Raw genomic sequence first — 19,856 nt, 5'->3', positions numbered from 1 at the left:
TATGATATCTCTATAAAAATAAAAAATAGAATACTATAATTTAAAATTTAAAGTTGAATATATTTTTTTTCAAAATTATTAAATTTCGTTTTTATTATCATTATAAAAAAATATATTTTTTTGGCAAATAGTTTTAGTTTCTACTATTAAATTAATCTATATTTTAATATTATTTTTGAAAATAATTTTAGAGTATTATAAATTTTTTTTATTGTAATTATTTTAGTTTGTTTTAAAAATATATCCAGGGTATATCATAGTTCATAGAGCCGGACAGATATATTTAGTTTAGTTTTAGATAGTCTATTTTAAATTTGTTTTGTGGCTATTGTGTATATAAATACAACCTCTCATCATAATTGAAATACAACTCAACACAACACAACACAACACCCAATCAATTTTTTCTCCCTCAATCACTCTCTAATTTTGTCTCAATTTATTACCATTTGTCAAGTAACATGTGATAAAAATTACCCAACATTTTTTCCCTAAAAAATAAGTTTAAAATCTAAGTTCAAATTCAAAGTCTATGTTTTTGTTATTTTTATCTTGAACTTTTAACATTTAAAATATTTAGTTTTGATCATGTATGAGATATATGGAGCCTACTTTTAATAGAGTTAGTTTAGGTTGGATTGATGGTCAACTGAGAAACTCAAATGGTATTTTGAAGCTCTGGTCCGCCGACGCCGTCAAAGGGTTTAGTTGCAAAACTCCAATTCCCTTCTAAACCCATTCCTTCAGTTTTCTAAAGTAACAAATATATGTCAACATATAATTCTAATAATATATGATGTTTCTTGTGTCTTATAAGGCAATAAGTTAATTGATGAAGTGGCTGGTACTAGTAATAATCAGCTTGGGTTGTGAAGTTTCCGAATAACTAGTACACCATGAGATAACAGCTAAAAATAGCCTAGACAGTTTGAATGATTATTGAGAACTCCACAAGAAAAGTATAACATGTAAATTTCAATGGTAATAATAGTGATAGTTTTGAACTGGACAAATGGTAATAATAGTGATAGTTTTGAACTGGACACAATCGAAAGCCAAATGCTAGACCATAAAGCCAAATGAAAAGTACTACACAGGTAGATAAATTCCTAGTTCGTAGGATTTGCAGTAGCAGAACTAACTGACGTTGCAGGTACCGCAGCCTAAATTTACATTCCTTCTAGTCCCTGGTATTTTAAGGCTTATGATTGTGGACTCTTGCAGCCGCGCGTCTTCTATTTCTTCTTCTAGCTCTAGTGATGGAACATCAATGGGCCACTTCAGCTCAAAGTTCATTGGCCTCTTTGGTTGATCAGCAAGCTCTATAATATCTGATATATATCCCTCCATCCGTGGTTGTGCCTGTGCCTTCGCACCCTTTTCCACTGCTCGTTGAATTATAGCCTCAACCCTGGCTCTATCATCATCACATGTTTCAGTCACATCCACTGTTTTGCCCTTGATCAATCTTCGCTTTTCCGCTTCAATCTCTTTTGCTGCCACATCTGTTTTATCAGATAACTCCTCCACGTCCTTCTGCAAATGAGAAGTCTCTGTCTTTCCCGTGTCACATCTTCGCCTGAGTAACGGAGTCTCCTCTCGCTCTTCAGATGAATCCACCACAACTGCACCCCCACCGCTGCTTTGTTGGATTTCCTTTATATTTGATATCCCAGCTTCTTTGGCTTCCTCTTCAGATCCCGTCACAACTTTCCTTGAAGCGGAGCAAATTTCTGATCCGGGGGCCTCTATCTCAATGTTCAATCTAACGCAAAGATCAACCATCTTCTTCACACATTCCTTCACACGCCTCTGCAATAACATAAAAAGCTTAGGCATAATTCGTACATCTCATTACTATAATTTTTAGTGTGTAATGGCCCAATTATGTCACCAATTTTAGAAATTTGTGCTTTATACAACTAAACTATTAACAATTTTACTCTTAAAGTCTTATGAGAAATGGAGAAAAACTATTAGACACATACTTGAAGGCCAATTTTGCTCTCAATGTGTTGTACAATTTCCTTAAACTTTGAAGGATATGCAATTTTGGCAGCAGCCAGAAAAGCAGACAATGCAATGTGAGAAGGCAAGTAGTGAACGAAGGTGACCTCTGCAGAATAAAAAAAAATCAATGAATATGATAAACTGTCCAAGCATCACTGCTAGAATACATATATTATTAACATATCAGTTTCTGTTTACCTCCTTGAGCTTGAACTATGATCTCATTAATGCAACGACGTTTAAAACTACAGAATCGTTTGAAGTAAGCATTATAGTAGTTCAGAAAGCAGAAAGCAGTCACAGATCGCATCTTCCATTGAAGTTCATCAAGAATCATAAGCTCCATTCTCATTACCTTCAGATAACCTATACTCACTCTCAAGTCCGACTGCACAATGAATAAGTTTCGTGATTTAATAGTGAGTAAAATGACAAGCACATAGAAGTTTTAGTTCCGAGTAAAGTGACACGCACTAATAGTTTTTCCAGAAGCTGATTAACTGAGAAGTATGCTGTCCTCATCTTGGCAGATAAGGTGAGACAAGCGATTGCAATCAAGTGAACTTTTACAGTAGCCGTAAGACCTTCGACATCCTTATAATCAAAGAGTTTTCAGCTTTAACAGAAATAATTCAAAGAAAAATAAAACTAAAAAGCATATATGCTACCTTCATGATCATTTTATGTCTGGAAACGAAACGATCGAAATAGTTCATAGCAAGATATGGAATAAATGCATCAGGAACCATACTCTTCGAGAGCTGTGAATAGCAAAATATTCAAGAAACAATCAGTTCAGCAATTTCAAGATTCGACAAACGAAATCAATACATTCATTCAATTTTACAGTAACTGAAATTTTCATTCTAATCCAAGTGACATAGATCTGAAAAGGAAATTTCGAAAAAATTAACTACAATCAGAAGAACAGTAGATTTGAAATAGAACGCTACAAATTAGCGAAGATACAGATCAAGAAAGAAACTAACTAATGGTAATTGCATAATAACAAATAAATTTCTCTCAGATCTGAAATTCAACTTCAATCAAGAAATCAGCATAGAAATCAAAGCATGAGAAGAATCTAACAACGCGGAATCGAGCAGGAATTTCAGTTTCCGTACTACGAAGAAATGAGCGAAAGCGAAGCTTCGAATCGTTCTTTACCTTAGCGATAATTGAAACGGCATGCTTGCGAAGAAGAGTGTGGCGACCGGTTGTGAAAACGTTTTCTGCGGCTATGAAATCTGATTCGACGGCGAGGTATTTTGTTATGGCTTCCATTTCCTTCCTAGTTGGAATGGGAAATTCTGGTTCGAAATCCATTGATGAAGGAGGATTTGGAGTTTTGTGCTGAATGAAGAGAAAGCTTGGGGTTGTTTGTTTCTCAAGAAAATTAGAGTGGAAAGGGAGGGAAAATTTGTAGTGAGTGTTTGTGTTGAGTTCAGTGATTTCAGTTTCTCTTTCTAGGCGGTTATTTGATGTTACCGAACTAACAGAACTGGAGGGAAAGTCCGCGAGTTTTTTTTTTTTAATTTCATTTATTTATTTATTTTATTTATTTGATTCGTGGCAATTAATTTTGTATCTACTAATAATTGGAGGATAACTTCTACAAACTAAAATAAATCAAGACGACGTAACCAAAAAAAAATAAAAAATCAAGACGATGTTATAATTTGCAAAAATGTAGAAGGTTAGTTATGTGATTTAACTAGTTTATTTATGAGAATATAAATAAATTTGGGTTAAATATGTTTTTAGTCCCTATAAAATTATCTAAAATGACTTTTAGTCTTTATAAAAAATATATTGAGTTTTAGTCTCTATAAAATTACTTTTGCACTCAGTTTTAGTCTCAAAAGTGAGTGCAAAAGTAATTTTATAGGAACTAAAAGTCAATATATTTTTTATAGGGACTAAAAGCCAAAATTGAGATATTTATAGCACCAAAAACATATTTAACCCAATAAATTTTAACTGTAAATTTAATTAAAATTTTGTTGTAAAAATATTTGCTTGTCTTAGTAGATTTCTTTTTTACTATTATCAAATAAGGAATTTAATTTTTGGTGGTGTGATAGGTCTCTCCTCCGTACCATCTCTTTTTCGTTGGGGTTGTTCTTCTTCCGCTTCGTCGACGTGGTTATGTCAGCGTTTCTCTTGTGTTTTTTAAAGACGATTGATTTGAGTTAGCCGACGGTGAGTATCTAAACTTGAGGTCTAATGTCTTCCTATTCGGGTTGCTTTGATGATCCTTAGACACTCTGCTATATTCTGACGGATTGGTCCTTCTGTTTCCAATGGCTTGGTTCTCGTAGCCACAGTTTCGGAGTTGTGCAGGCTTTTTAGGTTTTATCGATTCGATTTTTAATCGTCTTTTTTGATCTGAATCGTTCATCGATTCCAATTCTATTTTTGTGGTTGGTGGTGGCGTGCCTTGCTTTTGATTTCTTATTCGTTTAAGATCTGCAGTTATTAAAGCGTTCGGGATGGTGCTACCACAACAATGATTTTGTTCTGTTTCATTACTTTGTCGTTGTCGAGCTATACTTTGTTATAGGCCGTTGTGATCTGAGTGTGTTAAGCTTGAAAGAGCTTTTATGTTTGTTGCAGGGAGTTGTTAGTGCATGAATTGGTTCGTGTTGGGGGTCGATTCATTTACCATTTCTTAAAGATTAAGAAGACTCATACAACATCTTTTATTTTGCCATCTAGTTTCGTTCTTGTACGCAAGTTTGCTAGGTAGTGTTTGTGTTACGAGTGTTTTTATTTCTTCCGTTAGACCATTGTTGCAACAGTGATATTCTATTTATAATAATGACTACTTGATCTGGTTTAACTGAGTCAGGTTTTACCCCGTCAGATTTTTGTACTATTTAATTTTTATTTACTATATTTTGGTTTATTAAAAAAGAAGAAAGAAAAAGAAAGAAACATTCATTTCATCATATAAAATGAGGAATTAACCTGCCACCTCTCAGTTATATCTAACATTGTATATTTAAAGGTCTTTTACGATTATACTCTTCTTTAAATATTGGTATTTTTAAAATATATTGTGATGTACAAAAAATTTGAATTATTTATCGCCAATTTGTAAAAAATTATATTTTTTATCCAAATAAAGGTGAAAGTAATGGCATCTTGGAATTTCCAATATATGCATATATCAAAATTTTTAAATTTCCGGTATTTACCAAAAAATTATGAAAATATGAAATTTCCGGTATATAGTGAGGTTACTTTTTCAGCATTAATTTTTCTCAAAAAATTGAATCGATATAAAAACTACCCAATAAAAGATATATATATATATATATATATATATATATATATATATATATATATATATATATATATATATATATATATATATATATATATATATACACAATAATTTTTTTGCAACATATAAGAATACAAAACAAATTAGAATGACTTCATAGCTTCGTCTTCCTAGTGCCTAATGAGTCCTGCATATGCTGATTCTCATGCTTTTGCATCTTTAATACAGTTCTGTCTCCAACGGTCAATGATAGGAGGCAATGGACAATCAGGTTTCAACTTTACGTGAACCCAATGATTGTTGTTGACAAAACCAACAACAATGACTTCATGTATGCTCGTATACATAGGTGGAGCTATGGCAACAGAAAAAAATGTGATGTTAAGTTTTTTTTTAGAAAGGGAGGAAAATACGACTTTGTATCTACAAAAAATAGGTTAACCCATATCAGGAATCATCATTCATTTATCCATACCTTGCACCCCCTAGTATTCCACTCATAACACATTCTTAACTATAAAGACTGTGTCAAAAAACAAATTGAAAAACAATTGAGGGTGTTGATGAACTTAAGTATCTAACTGAATCCGAACAAGTAAACATGTGTTGAAGATTCGGTGGACGGTTGACTGTCAGCCGACATACTTGATAGTTGACTTCCAATTGGTTTTGTGCATGATCTTTTTGTAGTCTGAATCCCCTGCGAGTCCCCATCATACTCCCAATATAAAGGATCACGACGCACATCACTCTCTCGACCCTTTCTATTCTTCTTAACTCCCTTTTTTAGAGCCATATTATACTCCGTCATGTTAGTCACAAATTGTCTTTCATGATCTTTTAGACGGCCTCAATATGTCATGGCCAAGTAAATCCTCCATCGCTTCCCATTTGCAGTATCAGAACGAATAATAACACTTATAATACCAAGTTGTTTATCAATAGTTTATGCCCATGATAATACTCCAGACCTGGACCGAAATATCTATCATTTACAACATATAAAGAGTAAACTATCAATATCATAGAGACGAGAAAACCTTTAAATTTTGAAATTGTTACATAAAAAACATACAACATTAGTAGTGAAGAACTACGTAAAATATGTACGGGAATTTGTAGAAGCTGTCGGTTCTAGATCACATAAGTAAAGCATTACTCTACACTACCGGAAATTATGAATATAGACAAAATTTCTGAAAGTTTTAGTTGCTAACCCAAAAATTCGAAAATTGCCGGTATGTTTTTGGTTTTTTCTAAATAAATGAATGTTCAAAATTACCTGTATTTCTTCACCGACAATTCCAGTATTTTCGGTAAAAGTGCGATATATTTTTCCAAAATATACCAGTTTTCCACAATTTTTGATAAAAACGCAAAATTTCCTAAAAAATTCGAAAAAAATCATATCAGAAATTTCATTTTAACTATCGAAAATTTTGAATTTTACAACCTAGTAAAAGTGATTTTTTTTAATAAATCTAATTTTTTTTGGGATAAAGGGTTTGCTCTTTTCACCCTTATTGTGCATTTCACATTTTTGAAAATTTGAAAAATACCCTTCGGGCATTTGGAGATGCACGCACCTTAAATCACATTAATAAAGACGTTGTAAGTGGGTCACCTTTGTTTTGTCTAAAAAATGTATGTTTTAAGATGAGAGAGAGAGGGGGAGAGAGAGAGAGAGAGAGGGAGAGAGAGGGAGAGAGAGAGAGTATTTCACATCCCTAATCACTACATTGAGCAAATAAAAGACACAATATATTTCAAATCCGTAATCACTACATTGAGTAAATGTCAACCAAAAATCTTAACTCAACTGTTAGAAAGAGTCTGACCAAGGAGAATGGTTTGGCCCGCCACTCAAGGGGATATGTAATGTTATGGTTTTTCACTAAAAGCAATTTCCCTACACGGGCCGTGCTTGGGGATTGTGTAATATCACTGTCTCTCTGTCAAAGCACTTTGCCCTTACTTTGGGAAATTGTGCATCGATATATCTATTTTTAACATAAAAACATTCGAGCACAATAAAACCAACCCCATAAACATAAATCTTGCTAGTACCCTAGATAGTACTCCTTAAGAAGAAGGTGAGTTTGAAGTGACTTTAAATAAGGCCGAAAGAGCTCTTCATGAAGAGAAAAGAGCAAGCTATCTTGGCATCAAGGCCAGAATGACCCTAAGTTAGGAGCCCACCACCCCGTTGACCCAATGCTGACGTGAATAACACTATCCATTAAGAAATTTTAAGCACTTAGACATCATATTTCAAAGGGAAGATAAATAATAATAATGACTCGACTCAGATATGAAGACAATAACGTTGGTGGTCATAAGTCAATTTTAATCATACAAACTTCTAAGGTTATTAACAAGGAAAAACGCAAAGGAAAAAACACAAAGGAAAAATGCGCACACAAAGAGGAAACATGCAAAGGAAAAACATATAAGGCATGCAATTGACAAGTCCGATGCAATTGATGCTTTGTTGATTGCACTATTAGTAAAGCTACATTGGTGTACATTTCAAACACAAGTACACATGGATTTTTAAACTCAAATTTCTAGCCAATTGCACAACATAAGATATAAAGCACACTTAGTTGCCAAAGCTTTGAACCAAACAGAAGGGTTAAATTGCCTTGAAATATTCAACCTAGTAGTAAAAATGACTACCATTAGACTTCTTTTCTCTTTAGCAGCCCCTGATAAAACTAGTTTTTACATCATCTTGATATTAACAATTCCTTCCTTCATGGGGACTTAGATGAAGAAGTCTACATGAAAGTCCCCAGGCCTGAATGTTTCAGACAAAAGTTTAGTTTGTAAATTAAAAAGGTTCATCTGGTCTTAAACAAGCTAGTAGACAATAGAAACTTCCATTCTCATTGACTTACTTTTCACCAAGCTCCTTCCTCTTATCCATTTTCTGTTTTATTCAGTAAACTTGAAATGAATAATATGCATTCCAATTTGAGAGAGGGTGTTAACCTCAATCAATCTAATTTTATTATTAGTTAGTTAATTGATTGTTAAATTAGATATAATAATATTTATATTTGTTTGTTAGTCTGAAATTCCTATATATCGATAAGGTCGCAAATCTCAACTTTATAATAAAATTCATTAAGATTTAGTTTTATTTGCAATTGTATTTTTTTTTACAATGCATTTGTTTTGCCATATGTTAACGGATAGTACAAAGAATGAGGAGGAGTAGGAGAGAGACTGTTTATATTGGAGTGTCTATGAAACATTACTCTACTATTAAAAGGTCGTAGATTTCTTCTATACTTTTATTACATGATCAGTCTAATTTATTACCAAAATACATTTCTTAAGTTTTTTTTTTCCCTTTAAACTATTTTGATAACATTCGGACTTTAGTTAATAATATGATGCTTCATGTGGTCATAAAAAAGGAAATAAGTCAACCAATGAAGTGGCTGGTATAATGTGGTTTAGTAATACTCAGGTTAGTTTGTGAAGCTTATGGTCAACTAGTACACGAATGAGATAACACCTAAAAAGATATTAAAACACTTATTTGAAACAAGTTTGAAACATTTATTTGAGAGAATTCAATTAGAAAAGTACCAAAAGTCAAATTCAAGAGTTATAATAGTCACAGTTTGAACTACCCAAGAAACTGCCGGAATTTTTTGACCTGAACATGATCCAAAGCCAAATCCTATGCCACAAAACCAAATGAAGACTATTTGGAGTAGCATAACTAACCGGTTTTGCAGTCACGACGACTTAATTTCTTGGCAGTTCTTAGAAATTTTCCTTTTGACTTAGAACGGTTAACTGTTTGTGATTGCGGTTCAGTGGATGGAACAATTTCGGACCACTTCAGTTCAAAGTTCATTAGGCTCTTTAGTTCTTCAAGCTCTGCAATTTCTGAAATGTATCCCTCCATCTTCTCACCAGCTACTGCCTTGCCCTTTTCCAACGGTTGTCGGATTATACACTCAATTTTGGCCTTATAACCACCACCAGATGTCTCTCCCTTCTCCAGTTTTTTGTTTTCTCCCTCAACATTCTCTGATATCTTCAGCGCCCGAGAAGTCTTCGTCCTCTCGCCCATGTCCTGTAAAAACCTCATAAACGCAGTATCATCTTCTTCGTCATCATCTTCTTCTTTAGATGAATCATATACCATCGCCGCCTTGCCCTTGTTTTGTTGGCTTTCCTTTAACTCTGAAGTGGAGGGAGTTCCTAATTCAGGGGTATCAATGCTTTGTTGGCTTTCCTGTAACTCTGAAGTGTAGGGAGTTCCAAATTCAGGCGTATCAAAGTTTTGTTGGCTTTCTGTTAACTCTGAAGTGGAAGGAGTTCTTGATTCAGGGGTCTCAATTTGGATGTTCAATCTATTGCAAAGATCAACCATCTCGTCCACACAAACAAAGACCTTATCCTGAAGCGCCTGTAAACAAAGAAAAAATTAAGAACCTCATTATATATGAAACCGTGACACAATCTTTGATACTTGACACGACCCTAACACATCGACATTAGTAAAAATGAATCAATTGAATTTAATCGCACATGTCAGTGTCGTGTCTATGTGTGATAATGACACGTGTCTGACACTCTAAGCTCGTTACAATAATTTTTAGTGTATAAACTATAATGCCCTAATTATGATACTGGTTTTAAAAATGTGTGTTTGGATAGATAAAATCCAAGAGATAACATGCTATGCATTTAATTTTTCAATCAACATACCAAGGGCACAACTTTGTCAATTGTGAAGGGAATTACAATTTCTCTATACAGTCTGCCATATGCAATTCTGGAAGCAGCCAGAAGAGCGGACATTGCTATCATAGTAGGATAATAGTCAACGAAGGTGTGCTCTGCAAAGTAGAAGAAAAAAACCCAATCAATATTATATATTCTCCAAGCAGAATTGAGACATCAAAATTAACAAAATACAATGTCATATGATATGTGAGTTTCTGTTTACCTCCTTGAGCTTGAACTATTATCTCATTGATGCAACGACGCTTAAAACCACCGTACTTTTTGAAGAAACGGTAGTAGAAGTTCAGAAAGATAAAGGGAGTCACCGGTAGCATTTCCCACAAAAGCTCACGGAGAATGAGTAGCTCCGTTCTCATCACCATATGATGACTTATCCTCAAATTCACAATCCTATAATGAGTAATCAAAAACTGTTCAATTGAGAAGTCTTTTATCCTCATCTTGGCAGCTATGGTGAAACAAGCAATAGCAATCAAACGAACTTTTACATTATCGAAGTACCCTTCGACCTCCTAATAATAAAAAACCAAAGAGTTTTCAGTTTTGACATAAAGAAAAAGAAACTTGAAAAATATCAAGAAGGAAAATAAACATATATGTTACCTCCAAGATCGAATTGCGCTTGGAAAAAAAGCGATCAAAATAGTTCATAGCAAGATACGGAATAAGTGTATCAGGATCAATCGTCTTCGCGAGCTGCGAAATAGCAAAATATGCAGGAAAAAATCAGCATAACAACTACAAGATTTGGAAAACAGTAACAACAAATTCATTCATTTCAACATTGCAAGATAAACGAATTTTTCATTCAAAGTGACACAGATCCAAGAAATTTGAAAAGTTAACAATAATCAGAACAGTAAACATGAAATTGAACACATAAAATTTCTCAGGCAACAAATCACAGCACAGATCTGAATTATACATAGAAGCATGTAATGAAATTTTCATCCAAAAAGGAAATTCATAAAGTTAACAACAATCGAAACAGTAAACTCAAAATTGAAGTTAAACACAACAAATTAAACGAAGATTCAAATCAAGAAAGAAACTAACTAATAACAGAACAAACTAAATTCTCATAAATCAAAAAGCAGATCTGAAATTGAACTACGAACAAGAAATCAGCAAAGAAATCAAAGAAAGCGAAACTTCAAACCATCACTTGCCTGGGAGATCATTGCAACGGCGAGCCTGCGGAAAAAAATGTTCTCAGCGCTACTGTAGAAGTCTTTGCTGGCCACGAATAATATCTCTACATCGGAGTAGCTCACTATAACTTGCTTCTCCTTTTCATTAAGATCGGCGAACCAGCTCTGAGGATGCATTTTCCGGCGAGGTGTGAAGAATGAAGAACTTAGGTTTATTCGTTTCTCAAGAAAATGAGAATTGAAAGAGAGGGAAAATGAAAATCTGTTTTTATTGTGTTTAGTTCAGTGCGTTGGGTTTCTCTCTCTTGGCGGTTATTTTATATTAACGACTTAACGGAATGGAGGGAAAGCGCGCGAGTTTTTGAACTTTGTGATTCGATATTTCGCAACGACGTCGTAAAATGGCTTTATTCAAATTTGATAATTTGTTGTTGAGGTGATTAATTTGGCTTTGATTTTAAAGTAGGTAAATTGAGTTTAAACGTGTATAGTGAAAGTTATTTTTACCTAATCTATATGAGAATTAAATTCATTTATGTTTTTAAAATTAATTTGTTAAGAGACGATTTTTTTAGTTAAAAATTTATGATGAGTCAATTGATGAAGTGGCTATTATTAATAATGGAAAGAAGAATGTAATTGAGTTGGTGCAAAAAGCATTAAATAAAATTCTACTATATGATTTAAATATTTGGTATATATTTTATTGTATTTTGAGAATTGTTAACCTGATCATAATTGGATGTAAAATACTCTATGAAAATTCTAAAATGTCACTCTAATTTTTGAAATGAATCACTGGACATATTCCGCAACTTTGATTATGAAAATACACAGGGGTGTGCAAAATATCCGGTTCTGATGTTCAAATCCATAATCAAATCTAAACCACTTTTAAATATCCGGATATAATTAAATGGTTATTAATCGATTTAGTTATTAATGGTTTGATTATCCATTCATTTAAATTATTTTGGATTTGGTTATAATCCAGTTATTATCCAAATCTAAATATTTTAATTCTCAAAATAAATTATTATTTGTTTGGAAAAAAAATCGGAAAAAATAATTTTTAAAACTGGATTTAAAAAAAAACGGTTATATAATCATAATCAAATTTATAATCGGTATTGTTCTGGACTGGGCCAAGGCTAGGCCCAACACCGCTTTCGGCCCAATAAGCCTCAGAGGCCCATGTATAGTTCATGGCCTTCCGACACGCCTTGCTCGGCACCAACACCGCGCTCGGCGTTCATTCTCCCCCGGACATCATCCTTGCCGAGGACCCTGCTCCGCGCAGGGCTCCTTCATATCCAATCCTCCGAATAACTCGGATCCCACGTGGCTCCTAAAAGACCGCGTCTTCCCTTGGACTTCGGAGCGGTTAACCAGGACAGAGGGCATACACGCACCTCCGATATTTCCGCTCAGGAAACCTGGCAGTCTCCTAGTTGGGCTTGGGAATCCAACCCAATAGCGAGATCATGGCCCAGCGCTGGGGGCTATATATACCCTCTTCAACTAGAGGGTCAGGTATTCAATTCTTACTCACTTTAGCTAGTACTTGCGCTCCTCTGCTCGTCAACTTACTTTGGCATTGGAGTACCTTGCAGGTACACCCCCCCCTCCTCCTCCTTCCTAGAAGATCCAGTCCGAGCAGCCTACGACGATTCTTCTGATCAGGTACGATCAGTGGCGCCGTCTGTGGGAAACTTGCTTCCCCATCTTTAAAGAACAAAGATCAAAGCTAACCATCACCAATCGTCATGGCTGACAACAACAACATCCCAAGCTCTGACCCTTTCCTCCTTCAAGAGCTGATCGAGGAATCCTCCCGCGAGCTAGCTAATCATCGTCGGGGGAGTCGTCGGCGACAAAGCTCCGGGCATGAAACCCAGGACACCCAGCTGCTGCAGGTCCTACAACAGGTCCAGAATGTTGACCATGTTCCTCCAGAAGGGCACGTTCAGAACGGCGAACCGATCCGAACGACCAACGTGCCGGAACATGCCCAGAATGTGAATGAAACCGACCCTCGCGACGGGCAACATGCTTCCTCATTCACCCACACCTCCGAGAGGCAGAGAGCCCGTCATGGAGAAGAAGAGGAGCCGCTCAACATTCCCGAAGGCACTGACCCCATTACCGTCCGCTTGCTCAAGGAAATACAACTGACCAACAGCCTCCTCAGAATTCAGGATGACCGAATTCACGAGCTGGAAAGACAGCGGCGACGTCGCCCTTCCCCACGGAGGCGCTACAGGTCACGCTCCTATTCCTCCTCGCGCTCACCGCCGAGAAGATACCGTCGGCGTTCCCCGTCCTCTTCAAGGTCTCCCCCGAGAAGACATCGCCGCCGGAGGACTCGTTCCCGTTCTCCACACAGAAAGAACAGGAAGAACCAGAAACCTGAAACCGCTGAACAAAGAAGCCCCTCCCCCGAACAGGGCCGTCGGGGTCCCTCCAAAGCAACGACGGGTAACAACCAAGAAGATCCCCGACGAAACAGGCACTACGATTCACCAGGGCCGAGCGACGAGGAGGACTTCCGCAGCCCCTTGTCCGCTAGTATACGGAGAGCCCGCCTCCCTCGGGGGATGGAAAAACCGCCAGCATTGGACCAATACGACGGAACCACTGACCCCGACGACCATATCCGGAGTATCGAAGCGGTCATGGACTATCACGTCGTCAGAGGCTCGATCAAGTGCCGCATTTTCCCGACCACCCTCAGGAAGGGAGCGATGAATTGGTACAGGAACCTCCCTTCGAACTCCATCCATTCTTGGACCGAGCTCAAAGAACTCTTCTTGAGCCACTTCACAGCCTCCCGACGGCAACCGAAATCGGAAGCCAATCTCGAGGCCGTAGTCCAAGGACCCAACGAGCCTCTCCGAGATTACCTTGAAAGATTCAACAAGGAGGCCGTCCAAGTGCAGACAAAAGACTACATGAAGAGGTACATCTTGGAACGAGGACTTCTCCCCGGCAGTGACTTCAAGAAAGCTATTAAGATCGAGAAGGTAAACTCGATGAATGACCTCCTCAGCAAAGCAAAGGTATTCATCGATTTTGAGGAAGGCGAGGCAGCCGCAATCAGAGCCCCGAGGGGCAGTGGCGCCGCTCGCAGCTCAAACCTCGAAGACTCGGGGTCGCGCCGAGGACAAGACAAAAGAAGGGACGACCGGGCCCGAGATGTCAAAGAACGGCGAGGACCAGCAGGGCGTTTCAACGACTACACTCCTTTGAACACCTCCCGGGAGAAAATCCTGTCCGACTGCCAGAACGCCGAGTTCAAGAAATCCAACATCAGGCCCCCGAAGTCAAATCCTACAAGACCGGGGACGGACAAGTCCAAATACTGCAAGTACCACAAGAGTCACGGGCATATGACCGACGAATGCGTACATCTCAAAGATGCCATAGAGACCCTGATCAAAGAGGGCCACCTGGCAAAATACACCAAGAAGGGAGAACCCTCCAGAAGAGACATCCCTCGAAACTCTGACGAGGGGAACTCACCAGACAGCAGACCGCTCCAAGTCGCGCTGTCCGTAACCCGACCGGAAGACTTCATCCCTTCAGTCGGCGTGACGACCGCCCTCAGCACCTGGGAACATTTCCCCACCGCAATGGTCATCTCCAACGGCGGCGACCCCGGCTCTCTCACCGTCAGTTCGGTCAAGAGAAAGTTCGACGAGCTACTCAGCGCCAATGCAGATCTCGGCCCTACTCTTCGGAAATTCCGAGGAAAGTCAGAGCCAATCACTTTCTATCTCGAAGAACTGCCCGGCGGAGCTCCAAATGCCACCATTCCCCTTCTCGTCCGAGCCAGAATGGCAAACTTCGATGTGCGACGGGTCCTGGTAGATGAAGGCAGTTCAGTCGACATTATGTACTCCCACCTCTTCCAAACACTGCAGCTGGACGACTCGCACCTCACTCCCTATGTGGGTTCCGACCTCCAAGGTTTTAACGGAGCCACCACCAAACCATGGGGCTACGTCGAGCTGATTGTCACCTTCGGGGAAGGGGAAGCGTCCAGACAAGTCAAAACCAGGTTTCTGGTAATCGACTGCAAAACATTGTACAACTGCATCATCGGACGCCCAACACTGGCCGAGCTAACTGCCGTGCCCTCCACAGTCCATCTGAAGATGAAGTTCTACACGAGGACAGGGAAAGTGGCCACCATCAACGCCGACATTGAAGCTGCGAGAAGGATCTTCGATGCATCCGTCAAAGGACTAGAGCTGATCGCTCCTCCGACCAGCTCCAACAAGAAACCAAGAGCCGAAGATAAGCGTCCTCGGGAAGATCAGGTTCCAACGGCCAACGTCAGCTCAGTCGACCTCGATGCAAGGTTCACACAAGAAGAACTGAAGACCGGGGAGGAAACACAATCGAATCCCGTCCGACCTGTTCCCGACGGAGACTTCGAGCTGATCCCCCTGGGAGACAACCCCAACAGAGCAGTGAAGATCGGCAAGGGTATCCCTGACCTGCCGAGGAAGCAACTCATAGCCTGCCTTCGAGCCAATGCCGACCTGTTCGCCTGGAGCGCCGCAGAGATGCCCGGACTCGACCCTGAGGTCGCCTGTCACCACCTCTCCATCAATCCAACCGCCAAGGCCGTAGTACAACGTAGGCGTCGGCAGTCTCCCGAGAAAGCAGAGGCTGCCGAGAAAGCTGTAAAAGACCTCCTAGAGGCAAGTTTTATTTCCGAGGCCAAGTACTCAACTTGGCTCTCAAATGTTGTACTTGTTAAAAAATCTAATGGAAAATGGAGAATGTGTGTTGATTATACTGATGTTAACCGGGCATGTCCAAAAGACGCCTACCCTTTACCTAATATTGATAGACTGGTCGACAACTCGGCCGGCTATAAACTGTTGTCCTTCATGGACGCTTATTCTGGTTACAACCAGATTCCCATGGCGAAATGCGACAAGCAATGCACGGCTTTCATGACCGAATCGGGCAATTATTACTACAACGTAATGCCCTTCGGACTCAAAAACGCCGGGGCAACCTACCAGCGGATGATGAACAAGGTCTTCCGAGGGGAAATCGGCGACACACTCGAGGTGTATATGGACGACATGATCGTCAAATCTCGAGAAGACTCCGACCACACACTACATCTCGAGCGGGTCTTCAAGCAGGCCAGGTCCTGCAGGATGCGCTTCAATCCGGAGAAGTGTACCTTCGGAGTACGGGCAGGCAAATTCCTCGGTTTCTACTTAACAGAACGAGGAATAGAAGCCAACCCTGATAAGTGCCGAGCATTCTCAGACCTCCCTACCCCCACCAATAAAAAATCCATCCAAGTACTAAACGGAATGCTCACAGCATTGTCCCGCTTCGTCGCGAAATCCGCCCAGCATGCACTTCCATTCTTTAAGCTTCTTCGGAAAGAAGCAGCTTTCGAGTGGTCCGAGGAATGCGAACAAGCATTATCCCACCTCAAACAAGTGCTCTCCAAACCCCCGGTGCTATCCCGACCAGACAGCAACGAGGTTCTCTATCTCTACTTGGCCGTCTCTGGCGAGGCAGCCAGCGCGGCCCTGATCCGAGAAACGGAAGACGGGCAGAAGCCAGTGTACTTCACTAGCAAAGCCTTACAAGGACCCGAGGTCCGCTATCAACAGATAGAAAAAATCGCGCTGGCCCTAATAACGGCCGCCAGAAGACTGAGGTACTACTTCCTTGCCCACACTATCGTCGTCCGGACAGACCAACCGATCAAACAGCTTCTCAGCCGACCAGACATGGCCGGAAGGATGCTGAAATGGTCCCTCGAACTGTCCGAGTTCGACATACAATACGAGGGCAGGAAAGCGCTAAAAGCCCAAGCACTCGCCGATTTCGTGGCCGAGATGACGACGATCTCCAACTCCCTAACAGATATAAGCAAGCAGAATTGTAAGACATTAAAATTGCCGACCAACTTGGCCGGCGATGTCAAAGGTTACAATCATTACCGGGCACGCAGGCCCCAAAAATTATCCGGGCATAGCCCAACAAAAAGAATGGCACGCAGGCCGAGAAAAACGGACACGCAGGCCCGGAACTACACTTTCTACTCTTCACTCCCCGGGGACTCGGGCACCAACACGCCATCTACGATCCTCGAAGAGAGCCCGACATTATCCTCCTTCAAACCAGGGTTCAGAAGCCTCAGCTGGTTAAGAGCACGCTCGAAACCGACGTCGGCCATGTCGGCCAGGCTTATCTTCAGGCTTTCTATCTTCTCCGCAAACTCAGCCCTGGACTTCAGAGCTGCCACATCCGGCGACTCGTCAGCCGAGGGAGCCCATTCGAGTCGAAGGTCAGCCAGCTTCTTCTTCTCAGCCGCGACCTCCGCATCTTTCTGCTTCAGGGCCGCATCGACCTTCTTCCTCAACTCCTTGCGCTCGACCTCCATGGTCTTCACCTTGTCCTCGGCCACCTTCTTAGCCGCCTCGGCCTCCTTCAGGGCCTCGGTCGAGCCCGAACCTCCACTAGCCAACACTTGGGCCATCTCCAAGACCCTCACCACGGCGGCACTGTCGCACGCCAACTGTTTCTGAAGAGACGGGGGATCCATATCACTGATCCGACGAGCTTCATGCGGTGAGGTAGCCAAGGGGAACTTCTCAAAATAGCCTCCATCCTTGTAGCAAGAAGGCAACACGAAGGCGCGCCCGGGACCCAGGTTCGACTGATCCGGACGTCCCCCCTCGGAAGCACGAGGTCTCTTGGGTAACCTCTCGTCGACATGAATCTTGTGAGGGGAGCCTGCCGAGCCTGAGTTCTCTCCAGCTCCGGTACCCTGGTTCCTCTTCTTCTGATTCTTCCTCGCATCCAATGCTTGTTTCAGGATATTATCCTCCTTCTCCGGCATAGCCTCTGCAAAGAAAAAATAAACGAGTTAGCAAAATACCGGACAGAGATCACAAAGCAAGGGGAATAGACACAACCTAACAACGCCCAGGTCTCCTCGGGAGTCCGACAAGCTAGCAAAGCCTTGGTATTAATAGGCCGCTGCTCCGTGATCGGCACCCCGTCCTCGTTCAGTATGGGATCTCCATTCCTCGTCACCCAACGAGACAGGGTAAAGCTATCTACATATTTGCAGAGGACCGAGTACGACTCCCGGTCTTGCTCATCCAAGTCATCGTCCTCCCAAGCGTAGTATTTCGGAGGAGACGCAAAATGACCCTTCCACCAGAAAAACGGAAACGTCGTGCAGAACTCTTTTACTTCTTGCCCATGTTCATCCCTTACTATCTCCCCCTCGGCATCCCGCTCGGCCACCATATCCGACACCGAAGAATAGGCCGTTGGACTTAGGGGGCGGACAACGAAGTATCGATCCTTAAAACCCTTCACGGAGTCAGTATACATTCCGAAGAGTTTACGCTCGGCGTTCCTGAACGAAACCCAGCTATACCGCCCGTTTGACGCCTGCCGTTGAACACGAAAACACCTTCCGAACAACGCAGACGTCGCACCTATACCCAAATAATCACAAACAATCTCGAATGCCCGCATAAAGGCAAAGGCATTCGGATGAATTTGGGACGGTGCCAGAGATAGAAACGCCATGACCGAAACCTGAAAATCAGAGAAGGGTAACCGGAAGCCGAGCTCCCTAAACACGTAATCGTACATCGCAAATCCGTCCCCGGCAAACCGAGAACATATGCGTTCCTCTGGAGACGGGCAACCTATTTGATAATTGGGCGGATCACCTTCCCCCAGGACCTCAATTTCTGTAAACGCCCCATCCAGAGACGCGGTATACCGAGAAACAACAGACAGAGCCTCCTCGGCTATCCAATCGGGCGCAACGGTATGTTCATAACTGAATAACGGCATAGGGGAAACCCCTCCCTCGGCATTCGAACCAGGGGATCCCGTGTGAACGCCTTCGGCCGAGGGAGTGCCCTCTTCCTCAATAATTTCGACGTCGGAACTAGTTGCCGTCGAGCTGTCGGAATCACTGGTCGTCGAGTCGGTGTCCGAGCCAGTTCTTGAGGAAGCGCTCGAATCTGATTCACCTGCACGCAGAAGGGAGAAGTGAATTCGATAGTCTATCAAATCCACCCTTCCACCGCAAGACAAGCGAAAGGGTAGAGCAGGAGCAGCGGAGCCCCCGGCCAAACCCCATCGAGGAACAACGCTCGTCAGCCGAGGACTCACAGATGACACGACAATCGGAAAGCTTATCTTAACGCCAACGTACTACGGCCTGCCAACCCACACCGACCCCGGGCATCGCTTGGATAACCCGGGGAGGATGACGATGGCGAAGACCTCGAAAGCGAAACACAAGTTCTATGAAAAATAGTAAAGCAACGACAGGCTAAACGAACTTACTTGCAGACATGATGTAGATGGCCGGGGAGAATCCTTCGCTAAGCAACGATCTTGATATGACGAACGAGCTGAGAAATTATGCCTCCCGAGGAACCCTTGATCGAAGCCGAGCAGATAAATAGAGAAAGGAAAATTCCCTTATGAGAGAATTCGCCCCCTTTTATAGGGAAAAAGGCTCGGAAGGCGAAGCGTCACCTCTCCTGACAGGCGCTGCCTCCTAGACCCTAGGCCATCAATGCCTATGCCACGTCAGCGCGTGGTTCCCACGC

At 41.1% G+C, this 19,856-nt stretch overlaps 2 protein-coding genes across 2 annotated transcripts; both read right to left on the bottom strand.

The window, feature by feature from the left end:
• Nucleotides 1-658: 658 nt before the first annotated feature.
• LOC131651129 (cyclin-D3-2-like) lies at nt 659-3,336 on the bottom strand. Its single transcript, XM_058920797.1, has 7 exons — nt 3,178-3,336; nt 2,679-2,771; nt 2,485-2,604; nt 2,209-2,398; nt 1,989-2,116; nt 1,174-1,812; nt 659-751 (listed from the first exon to the last, which is right to left on the bottom strand). The coding sequence occupies exons 1-7, from the start codon at nt 3,334-3,336 to the stop codon at nt 659-661; spliced, it is 1,422 nt and encodes a 473-aa protein (XP_058776780.1).
• Nucleotides 3,337-6,217: 2,881 nt separating this feature from the next.
• Nucleotides 6,218-11,400, bottom strand: LOC131651128 (uncharacterized). Its single transcript, XM_058920796.1, has 7 exons — nt 11,242-11,400; nt 10,676-10,768; nt 10,275-10,584; nt 10,034-10,164; nt 9,041-9,731; nt 6,582-6,684; nt 6,218-6,284 (listed from the first exon to the last, which is right to left on the bottom strand). The coding sequence occupies exons 1-7, from the start codon at nt 11,398-11,400 to the stop codon at nt 6,218-6,220; spliced, it is 1,554 nt and encodes a 517-aa protein (XP_058776779.1).
• Between the last annotated feature and the right edge of the window lie 8,456 nt (nt 11,401-19,856).

This window comes from Vicia villosa, linkage group LG2, assembly GCF_029867415.1.
Source record: "Vicia villosa cultivar HV-30 ecotype Madison, WI linkage group LG2, Vvil1.0, whole genome shotgun sequence".
Classification (NCBI taxonomy): Eukaryota; Viridiplantae; Streptophyta; class Magnoliopsida; order Fabales; family Fabaceae; genus Vicia; species Vicia villosa.
Note: the sequence above shows the minus strand (reverse complement) of the source record. Positions and strands in the feature narration are given on the sequence as shown.

Excerpts from the sequence above, each read along its gene's own strand:
- LOC131651128 (XM_058920796.1), bottom strand. The coding sequence starts at position 11,400 with ATGCATCCTCAGAGCTGGTTCGCCGATCTTAATGAAAAGGAGAAGCAA. Across the intron at positions 10,585-10,675 it reads AGCGCAATTCGATCTTGGAG|GAGGTCGAAGGGTACTTCGA; the intron begins GTAACATATATG and ends TTTTATTATTAG. Across the intron at positions 6,685-9,040 it reads TCGTCGTGACTGCAAAACCG|GAAATTTTGCGTTTTTATCA; the intron begins GTTAGTTATGCT and ends CGAATTTTTTAG.
- LOC131651129 (XM_058920797.1), bottom strand. The coding sequence starts at position 3,336 with ATGGATTTCGAACCAGAATTTCCCATTCCAACTAGGAAGGAAATGGAA. Across the intron at positions 2,399-2,484 it reads AGCTTCTGGAAAAACTATTA|TCGGACTTGAGAGTGAGTAT; the intron begins GTGCGTGTCACT and ends TTCATTGTGCAG. Across the intron at positions 1,813-1,988 it reads AGAGCAAAATTGGCCTTCAA|AGGCGTGTGAAGGAATGTGT; the intron begins GTATGTGTCTAA and ends ATGTTATTGCAG.